At 41.5% G+C, this 12,691-nt stretch overlaps 1 protein-coding gene across 1 annotated transcript in view; it reads right to left on the reverse strand.

The window, feature by feature from the left end:
* The window catches only part of CYP26B1 (cytochrome P450 family 26 subfamily B member 1), a 73,371-nt gene that overhangs the window by 30,634 nt on the left and 30,046 nt on the right, over positions 1 to 12,691 (reverse strand). Inside the window, exon 2 of the mRNA XM_069977170.1 lies at positions 6,189 to 6,397. Within this exon, the coding sequence (XP_069833271.1) occupies positions 6,189 to 6,377 (189 nt within the window). The 5' untranslated portion in view covers positions 6,378 to 6,397. The remainder of the gene's footprint in view (positions 1 to 6,188; positions 6,398 to 12,691) is intronic.

Raw genomic sequence — 12,691 nt, forward strand, 5'->3', positions numbered from 1 at the left:
GACAGGTTGCTGGGGTCACAGAACAAGGTGAACAGTGAGCGCACTGACTGGAGGAAAGGTCCCTGGGATGACAGCTGGGTATAAAGGTGACAGGGCAGGCTGACAGGTCACCAGAGCCCAGGAGAATAGTGGTGGACACTGTGTAAGTCAGTGACAACTCTGCTGACCGGAAAGGTGCTAAAACTGTGCTGATTCCATAGATAGGGGACAAGGGTTATAGACTAGAGACACAGATAACACAGGGAATATAGACCTGAGAGAGTGACTGTAGAGACTGGTACCATAGAGAAGAGACAGGGATTATAGATGAGAGACAGAATGTATAGACTAGACACAGGTACCATAGACAACACAGGGAATATAGACTAGAGAACGGCACTGTAGATAATAAATGGGTAGTATAGGTAAGAGACTGGTACCATAGATAAGACACAGGAATTATAGACTAGAGACCGGTACTATAGATAAGATATGGGTACTATAGATCAGAGACTGGTACCACAGATAAAAGACAGGGATTGCAGACTAGAGTCCAGTACTATAGATCAGAGACTGCTACATTAATAAAGGGCAGGCATTATAGACTGGTACTACAGATAAGAGACAGTGATTATAGGCTAGAGACAGTGATTGTAGAGACTGGTACCATACAGAAGAGACAGGGATTATAGATGAGAGACAGAAATTATAGACTACAGACAGGGATTATAGACTAAAGAAAGGGATAATAGAGTAGAGAGTGGTACTACACTTAGGATTATAGACCAGAGACAGGGATCGTAGAGACTGGTACCATAGATAAAATTGAGGATTATAGACCAGAGACAGGGATTGTAGAGACTGGTACTATATATAAAACATGAAGATTGTAGAGACTGGTACTATATATAAAACATGAAGATTGTAGAGACTGGTACTATATATAAAACATGAAGATTGTAGAGACCGGTACTATATATAAAAATGAGGATTATAGACCAGAGACTGGGATTAAAGAGAATGGTACTATATATAAAACATGAAGATTGTAGAGACCGGTACTATATATGAAACATGAAGATTGTAGAGACCAGTGCTATATATAAAAATTTGTATTATAGACCAGAGACAGGGATTAAAGAGACTGGTACTATATATAAAACATGAAGATTGTAGAGACTGGTACTATATATAAAAATGAGGATTATAGACCAGAGACCGGGATTGTAGAGACTGGTACTATATATAAAACATGAAGATTGTAGAGACTGGTACTATATATATATATAAAACATGAAGATTGTAGAGACCGGTACTATATATAAAAATCCGGATTATAGACCAGAGACAGGGATTAAAGAGACTGGTACTATATATGAAACATGAAGATTGTAGAGACTGGTACTATATATGAAACATGAAGATTGTAGAGACCGGTACTATATATAAAAATTTGTATTATAGACCAGAGACAGGGATTAAAGAGACTGGTACTATATATAAAACATGAAGATTGTAGAGACTGGTACTATATATAAAAATTTGTATTATAGACCAGAGACAGGGATTGTAGAGACTGGTACTATATATATATATATAAAACATGAAGATTGTAGAGACCGGTACTATATATAAAAATGAGGATTATAGACCAGAGACAGGGATTGTAGAGACTGGTACTATATATAAAACATGAAGATTGTAGAGACTGGTACTATATATAAAACATGAAGATTGTAGAGACCGGTACTATATATAAAACATGAAGATTGTAGAGACTGGTACTATATATAAAACATGAAGATTGTAGAGACTGGTACTATATATAAAACATGAAGATTGTAGAGACTGGTACTATATATAAAACATGAAGATTGTAGAGACCGGTACTATATATAAAATTTGTATTATAGACCAGAGACAGGGATTAAAGAGACTGGTACTATATATAAAACATGAAGATTGTAGAGACCGGTACTATATATAAAAATGAGGATTATAGACCAGAGACCGGGATCGTAGAGACTGGTACTATATATATAAAACATGAAGATTGTAGACCAGAGACAGAGATTACAGACTAAAGACTGGTACCATAGAGGGATTATAGAGACGGATATGCTAGCAGGGTGTACTCACACATGGTAGACTTGTTGCAGAAAAGTCTCTGACTAAACATCTATTTCATTCATCAGACTGGGGATGGTCTAACAGAAAACACGTGTATACTGCTCTCTCTATGCAGCTTACAATGCCCCGTTCAGATGAATGGAGCAGTCACAGAAATCTCAGCAACAAATCCACAGCAAACCAGTGCTCTTATAGCTTAGTGACCTGTATTACAGACCAGTGTCAGGTACAGTGTAACAGATTAGTGACAGGTCCAGTATGACAGAACAGTGACAGGTACAGTATAACTGATCAGTGACAGGTACAGGATTACAGACCAGTGGCAGATACAGTATTACAGACCAGTGACAGGTACAGTATGACAGACCAGTGACAGGTACAGTATGACAGACCAGTGACAGGTACAGTATTACAGACCAGCAACAGGTGCAGTGTTACAGACCAGTGGCAGATACAGTATTACAGACCAGTGACAGGTCCAGTATAACACACTAATGACAGGTCCAGTATAACAGTACAGCAGCAGGTACAGTATTACAGACCAATGGAAGGTACAGTATAACTGATCAGTGACAGGTACAGTATAACTGATCAGTGACAGGTACAGTATTACAGACCAGTAGAAGGTCAGTATAACTGATCAGTATCAGTATTATACAGTATTATAGACCAGTGACAGGTACAGTATTATAGACCAGTGACAGGTATAGTATAACTGATCAGTGACAGGTACAGTATAACAGATTAGTGACAGGTCCAGTATAACTGATCAGTGACAGGTACAGTATAACTGATCAGTGACAGGTACAGTATTACAGACCAATAGAAGGTCAGTATAACTGATCAGTATCAGTATTATACAGTATTATAGACCAGTGACAGGTACAGTATTATAGACCAGTGACAGGTACAGTATAACTGATCAGTGACAGGTACAGTATTATAGACCAGTGACAGGTCCAGTATAACTGATCAGTGACAGGTACAGTATAACTGATCAGTGACAGGTACAGTATAACTGATCAGTGACAGGTACAGTATTACAGACCAATAGAAAGTCAGTATAACTGATCAGTATTATACAGTATTATAGACCAGTGACAGGTACAGTATAACTGATCAGTGACAGGTACTGTATAACTGATCAGTGACAGGTACAGTATTATAGACCAGTGACAGGTACAGTATAACTGATCAGTGACAGGTACAGTATTATAGACAAGTGACAAGTACAGTATTGTAGACCAGTGACAGGTACAGTATTATAGACCAGTGACAGGTACAGTATTATAGACCAGTGACAGGTCCAGTATAACTGATCAGTGACAGGTACAGTATTATAGACCAGTGACAGGTCCAGTATAACTGATCAGTGACAGGTACAGTATAACTGATCAGTGACAGGTACAGTATTACAGACCAATAGAAAGTCAGTATAACTGATCAGTATCAGTATTATACAGTATTATAGACCAGTGACAGGTACAGTATAACTGATCAGTGACAGGTACAGTATAACTGATCAGTGACAGGTACAGTATTATAGACCAGTGACAGGTACAGTATTAAAGATCAGTGACAGGTACAGTATTACTGTACCTGTGACTGATTGTAGATCATCTATTGTAGATTAACATTATAGATCATAAAATGTATAGAGGATATTATAGTGCAAGCAGATCGGTCAGGGACGGTGCATGTATTATTAACCAGTGACAGGTATAACAGATGAAGGACAGGTCCGAGCACTGCCAGACACAGGCACAACAGTGCTGACATCACAGATGTAATGTAATGATGTCCCTAAAGGAAACTTTAACCTTGAACAATAAAAGCAGAGTGAGTTGCAGAGGGTGACGGGGTTACTATAAGACAAGGTGATAGTGAGAGGAGCGGGGGATGGCTCATGGTGCTGCTGCAGAGGAGTTCTACACACTTTACACAACTCATAGACAGTTCATAGACAGGTCAGGGGGTGAGAGTGGCACATGTGTAGAAACGCTATCGAGACATAACAGGCAGGCTGTGACCGAGGAGATGGAAAACCTGGACAGGGGGATCTGGTGGTGATCTCATGGGCAGGCAATAAGGAATAATAGCATTGTCATCGGTAGTGTCAAAACCAAGTCAATCACTACCAGTGTCACAGTAATGTAAAATAACGTCACTAGTGTCACAGACATGTAAAACAACGTCACTAGTGTCAGAAGTAAATAAAGTAATGTAGCTAGTGTTACAGGTATGTAAAATAACATCATCATTGATGTATCCTTAATATACAACGTCATTAGTGTCAGAGGTATATAAAGTAATGTAGCTAGTATTACAGGTATGTAAAATAACGTCAATAGTGTCTCCGTAATGTACAACAACGTCATTAAAGTCAAAAGTATGTAAAATAAATTCACTAGTGTTGCAGCTATGTAAAGTATCTTCACTGCTGTCACAGGTATGTAAAATTACATCACTAGTGTCACAGACAGGTAATATAATATCACTAGCTTCACAGACAGGTAATATAATGTCACTAGTGTCACAGACAGGTAATATAATGTCACAGACAGATAATATAATATCACTATTGTCACACACAGATAATATAATATCACTAGCTTTACAGACAAATAATATAACTTCACTAGTGTCATTGACAGATAATATAATAACAACATTTAATTAATGCAACAGACAGGTAATCACTAGTATCACAGAAAGGTAGCATAACATCACTAGTGTCACTGACAGGTAAGAGAACATCACTAGTGTCACAGACAGGTAATACAACATCACTAGTGTCACTGACAGGTAAGAGAACATCACTAGTGTTACTGACAGGTAAGAGAACATCACTAGTGTCACTGACAGGTAAGAGAACATCACTAGTGTCACAGACAGGTAATACAACATCACTAGTGTCACTGACAGGTAAGAGAACATCACTAGTGTTACTGACAGGTAAGAGAACATCACTAGTGTCACTGACAGGTAAGAGAACATCACTAGTGTCACTGACAGGTAATACAACATCACTAGTGTCACTGACAGGTAAGAGAACACCACTAGTGTCACTGACAGGTAATACAACATCACTAGTGTCACTGACAGGTAAGAGAACACCACTAGTGTCACTGACAGGTAATACAACATCACTAGTGTCACTGACAGGTAAGAGAACATCACTAGTGTCACTGACAGGTAAGAGAACATCACTAGTGTCACAGACAGGTAATACAACATCACTAGTGTCACTGACAGGTAAGAGAGCATCACTAGTGTCACTGACAGGTAAGAGAACATCACTAGTGTCACTGACAGGTAATACATATCACTAGTGTCACTGACAGGTAATACAACATCACTAGTGTCACTGACAGGTAATACAACATCACTAGTGTCACTGACAGGTAAGAGAACATCACTAGTGTCACTGACAGGTAAGAGAACATCACTAGTGTCACTGACAGGTAAGAGAACATCACTAGTGTCACTGACAGGTAATACACATCACTAGTGTCACTGACAGGTAATACAACATCACTAGTGTCACTGACAGGTAATACAACATCACTAGTGTCACTGACAGGTAAGAGAACACCACTAGTGTCACAGACAGGTAATACAACATCACTAGTGTCACTGACAGGTAATACAACATCACTAGTGTCACTGACAGGTAAGAGAACATCACTAGTGTCACTGACAGGTAATACAACATCACTAGTGTCACTGACAGGTAAGAGAACATCACTAGTGTCACTGACAGATAAGAGAACATCACTAGTGTCACTGACAGGTAATACACATCACTAGTGTCACTGACAGGTAAGAGAGCATCACTAGTGTCACTGACAGGTAAGAGAACATCACTAGTGTCACTGACAGGTAAGAGAACATCACTAGTGTCACTGACAGGTAATACACATCACTAGTGTCACTGACAGGTAAGAGAGCATCACTAGTGTCACTGACAGGTAATACAACATCACTAGTGTCACAGATCACATAACTTTACTAGTAACAGGTAACACGACACAGGTGATGTCACTAGTGGAAAATCACAGACATAGAAAGTTTGGTACCTGTAAGATCCAGTGGAAAGTTTCGCCCACCAGTGGAAATCCCATGGAGCCCTTGGGCATGGGCAGCTTGCACGACTTGTCCCGGGTGGCCGCCCAGCGCAACTGCCACAGCTGCTGGGACACGGCGAGGAGCAGCGCCACGGAGAGCAGGCAGGCGGCCAGCGCGGCCAGACACCACACCACCATCATGTGCACCGGAGCGTCAGCACCTGGGGACGGAGAGAGCCCAGTCACACATAGCACACTGCTGCGGCTTCTGTACAGGAGGGAGGCTGCACACTACTGCGGCTTCTGTACAGGAGGGAGGCTGCACACTACTGCGGCTTCTGTACAGGAGGGAGGCTGCACACTACTGCGGCTTCTGTACAGGAGGGAGGCTGCACACTACTGCTCCTGTCCACACTGCAGCGGCTTCTATACAGGAGGGAGGCTGCACACTACTGCGGCTTCTGTACAGGAGGGAGGCTGCACACTACTGCTCCTGTCCACACTGCAGCCTCTTATATACAGGAGGGAGGCTGCGGGCTGGAGGCCAGGTGCGCTCTCTACTGGCTGCCCGAGTGACGGGAGGCGGGGAGACTACTGCTCCCTCTACTACTACTGTACACTGCTACACCTCAGGCTGCTCCTCCTGTATACACTACATATATACTGTACACTGCTACACCTAATGCTGCTCCTCCTGTATACACTGCATATATACTGTACACTGCTACACCTCAGGCTGCTCCTCCTGTATACACTGCATATATACTGTACACTGCTACACCTCAGGCTGCTCCTCCTGTATACACTGCATATATACTGTACACTGCTACACCTCAGGCTGCTCCTCCTGTATACACTGCATATATACTGTACACTGCTACACCTCAGGCTGCTCCTCCTGTATACACTGCATATATACTGTACACTGCTACACCTCAGGCTGCTCCTCCTGTATACACTGCATATATACTGTACACTGCTACACCTCAGGCTGCTCCTCCTGTATACACTGCATATATACTGTACACTGCTACACCTCAGGCTGCTCCTCCTGTATACACTGCATATATACTGTACACTGCTACACCTCAGGCTGCTCCTCCTGTATACACTGCATATATACTGTACACTGCTACACCTCAGGCTGCTCCTCCTGTATACACTGCATATATACTGTACACTGCTACACCTCAGGCTGCTCCTCCTGTATACACTGCATATATACTGTACACTGCTACACCTCAGGCTGCTCCTCCTGTATACACTGCATATATACTGTACACTGCTACACCTCAGGCTGCTCCTCCTGTATACACTGCATATATACTGTACACTGCTACACCTCAGGCTGCTCCTCCTGTATACACTGCATATATACTGTACACTGCTACACCTCAGGCTGCTCCTCCTGTATACACTGCATATATACTGTACACTGCTACACCTCAGGCTGCTCCTCCTGTATACACTGCATATATACTGTACACTGCTACACCTCAGGCTGCTCCTACTGTATACACTGCTACACCTCAGGCTGCTCCTCCTGTATACACTGCATATATACTGTACACTGCTATACCTCAGGCTGCTCCTCCTGTATACACTGCATATATACTGTACACTGCTACCCCTCAGGCTGCTCCTCCTGTATACACTGCTACACCTCAGGCTGCTCCTCCTGTATACACTACATATATACTGTACACTGCTACACGTAATGCTGCTCCTCCTGTATACACTGCATATATACTGTACACTGCTATACCTCAGGCTGCTCCTCCTGTATACACTGCTACACCTCAGGCTGCTCCTCCTGTATACACTACATATATACTGTACACTGCTACACCTCAGGCTGCTCCTTCTGTATACACTGCAAATATACTGTACACTGCTACACCTCAGGCTGCTCCTCCTGTATACACTGAATATATACTGTACACTGCTACACCTCAGGCTGCTCCTCCTGTATACACTGCATATATACTGTACACTGCTACACCTCAGGCTGCTCCTCCTGTATACACTGCATATATACTGTACACTGCTACCCCTCAGGCTGCTCCTCCTGTATACACTGCTACACCTCAGGCTGCTCCTCCTGTATACACTACATATATACTGTACACTGCTACACCTCAGGCTGCTCCTCCTGTATAATACACTACATATATACTGTACACTGCTACACCTCAGGCTGCTCCTCCTGTATACACTACATATAGACTGTACACTGCTACACCTCAGGCTGCTCCTCCTGTATAATACACTACATATATACTGTACACTGCTACACCTCAGGCTGCTCCTCCTGTATACACTGCATATATACTGTACACTGCTACACCTCAGGCTGCTCCTCCTGTATACACTGCTACACCTCAGGCTGCTCCTCCTGTATACACTACATATATACTGTACACTGCTACACCTCAGGCTGCTCCTCCTGTATAATACACTACATATATACTGTACACTGCTACACCTCAGGCTGCTCCTCCTGTATACACTACATATATACTGTACACTGCTACACCTCAGGCTGCTCCTCCTGTATACACTACATATATACTGTACACTGCTACACCTCAGGCTGCTCCTCCTGTATACACTACATATATACTGTACACTGCTACACCTCAGGCTGCTCCTCCTGTATAATACACTACATATATACTGTACACTGCTACACCTCAGGCTGCTCCTCCTGTATACACTACATATATACTGTACACTGCTACACCTCAGGCTGCTCCTCCTGTATACACTACATATATACTGTACACTGCTACACCTCAGGCTGCTCCTCCTGTATACACTACATATATACTGTACACTGCTACACCTCAGGCTGCTCCTCCTGTATACACTGCATATATACTGTACACTGCTACACCTCAGGCTGCTCCTCCTGTATACACTGCATATATACTGTACACTGCTACACCTCAGGCTGCTCCTCCTGTATACACTACATATATACTGTACACTGCTACACCTCAGGCTGCTCCTCCTGTATACACTGCATATATACTGTACACTGCTACACCTCAGGCTGCTCCTCCTGTATACACTACATATATACTGTACACTGCTACACCTCAGGCTGCTCCTCCTGTATACACTGCATATATACTGTACACTGCTACACCTCAGGCTGCTCCTCCTGTATACACTGCTACACCTCAGGCTGCTCCTCCTGTATACACTACATATATACTGTACACTGCTACACCTCAGGCTGCTCCTCCTGTATAATACACTACATATATACTGTACACTGCTACACCTCAGGCTGCTCCTCCTGTATACACTACATATATACTGTACACTGCTACACCTCAGGCTGCTCCTCCTGTATACACTTCATATATACTGTACACTGCTACACCTCAGGCTGCTCCTCCTGTATACACTACATATATACTGTACACTGCTACACCTCAGGCTGCTCCTCCTGTATAATACACTACATATATACTGTACACTGCTACACCTCAGGCTGCTCCTCCTGTATACACTACATATATACTGTACACTGCTACACCTCAGGCTGCTCCTCCTGTATACACTACATATATACTGTACACTGCTACACCTCAGGCTGCTCCTCCTGTATACACTACATATATACTGTACACTGCTACACCTCAGGCTGCTCCTCCTGTATACACTACATATATACTGTACACTGCTACACCTCAGGCTGCTCCTCCTGTATACACTGCATATATACTGTACACTGCTACACCTCAGGCTGCTCCTCCTGTATACACTACATATATACTGTACACTGCTACACCTCAGGCTGCTCCTCCTGTATACACTGCATATATACTGTACACTGCTACACCTCAGGCTGCTCCTCCTGTATACACTACATATATACTGTACACTGCTACACCTCAGGCTGCTCCTCCTGTATACACTGCATATATACTGTACACTGCTACACCTCAGGCTGCTAGTGCTAGTATAACACACCTGCGACTTTAGTCACACATCCACTACTACTACTAAAACTACTACAACTACTACCACTACTACAACTACCACTACTACTACTACCACTACTACAACAACAACTACTACTACTACTACTACTACTACAACTACCACTACTACTACTACCACTACCACTATTACTACAACTACTACCACTACTACTACTACCACTACCACTACTACTACTACCACTACCACTACTACAACTACTACCACTACTACTACTACCACTACCACTACTACTACTACCACTACCACTACTACTACTACAACTACTACCACTACTACTACTACCACTACTACAACTACTACTACCACTACAACTACTACAACTACCACTACTACAACTACTACAACTACTACCACTACAACTACTACTACTACCACTACTACAACTACCACTACTACAACTACTACTACCACTACTACAACTACCACTACTACAACTACTACAACTACTACTACCACTACTACTACTACTACTACTACTACCAGCTATTCCAGAAATCTACAGCTACACACTATGCCACTATCACTACTAGGTTCATTCACTATACTGACACTACCATTAGCACCACCACTATGCCCAGTGCCATTGCCGGTGTTACTCACTGCTGAGGCTGCAGACATACTCCCCTTGTAGACATATACATTTTTTCTATATGTAATTGACATTAGTGCTGCTGGTAATGATGATACAAGTAATACTACAAATGTAACTATGATACTGTCACTTTTGCTATACGCTGCTACAGCTAATCCTGCAGTTATACCAATAGTCTGAACATGTACTAATGCTGCACAGATTAGTACTACTCAGACTGCTAATACTGCATAGCTGTCTGTAGTCATGTCCCTTATGAGATCTAGACTGATACTAATGTACTAATACTAACACAGTACACTGATACAACTAATGCTATATATGATGTTATATACTCACAGCAGTGCCCTGGTACTGTTGTACATGCCAGTACTTTTCATACTACTATTCATATACACCACCACATTACTGCTAGTACCTCAGTACCAGCTCCTGCTGTAAAAGGCAACAAGCAATAGTGTTACACAATGGGATGATTATCAATGTAAATGGCAACAGTTGTGCTACATGATGGTTATCATTGTTATTCACATGCTGCAGTCACTACAGATACTACGAGTAATAATACGGCAATCCCTACAGATACTACGAGTAATAATACGGCAATCCCTACAGATACTACTGGTAATAATACTGCAGTCACTACAGATACTACTAGTAATAATACGGCAATCCCTACAGATACTACTAGTAATAATACTGCAGTCACTACAGATACTACTAGTAATAATACGGCAATCCCTACAGATACTACTAGTAATAATACTGCAGTCACTACAGATACTACTAGTAATAATACGGCAATCCCTACAGACACTACTAGTAATAATAATGCTGTCACTAGAGATACTACTAGTAATAATACGGCAATGCCTACAGATACTACTAGTAATAATAATGCTGTCACTAGAGATACTACTGGTAATAATACTGCAGTCACTACAGACACTACTAGTAATAATACTGCAGTCACTACAGATGCTACTAGTAATAATACTGCAGTCACTACAGATACTACTAGTAATAATACTGCAGTCACTACAGATACTACTAGTAATAATACTGCAGTCACTACAGATACTACTAGTAATAATACGGCAATCCCTACAGACACTACTAGTAATAATAATGCTGTCACTAGAGATACTACTAGTAATAATACGGCAATGCCTACAGATACTACTGGTAATAATACTGCAGTCACTAGAGATACTACTGGTAATAATACTGCAGTCACTACAGATACTACTAGTAATAATAATACTGCAGTCCCTACAGATACTACTAGAAATAATACTGCAGTCACTACAGATACTACTAGTAATAATAATACTGCAGTCACTACAGATACTACTAGTAATAATAATACTGCAGTCACTACAGATACTACTGGTAATAATACTGCAGTCACTACAGATACTACTAGTAATAATACTGCAGTCTCTACAGATACTACTAGTAATAATACTGCAGTCACTACGGATACTACTGGTAATAATACTGCATTCACTAAAGATACTACTGTTAATAATACTGCAGTCACTACAGATACTACTAGTAATAATACTGAGGTCCCTACAGATACTACTGGTAATAATACTGCTGTCACTAGAGATACTACTGGTAATAATACTGCAGTCACTACAGATACGACTAGTAATAATACTGCAGTCACTACAGATACTACTAGTAATAATACTGCAGTCACTACAGATACTACTAGTAATAATACTGCTGTCCCTAAAGACACTGCTAGTAATAATACTGAAGTCCCTACAGATACTACTGGTAATAATACTGCTGTCACTAGAGATACTACTGGTAATAATACTGCAGTCACTACAGATACTACTAGTAATAATAATGCTGTCACTAGAGATACTACTGGTAATAATAATGCAGTCAC

Source organism: Dendropsophus ebraccatus, chromosome 7 (assembly GCF_027789765.1).
Source record: "Dendropsophus ebraccatus isolate aDenEbr1 chromosome 7, aDenEbr1.pat, whole genome shotgun sequence".
In the NCBI taxonomy this organism is placed as follows: domain Eukaryota; kingdom Metazoa; phylum Chordata; class Amphibia; order Anura; family Hylidae; genus Dendropsophus; species Dendropsophus ebraccatus.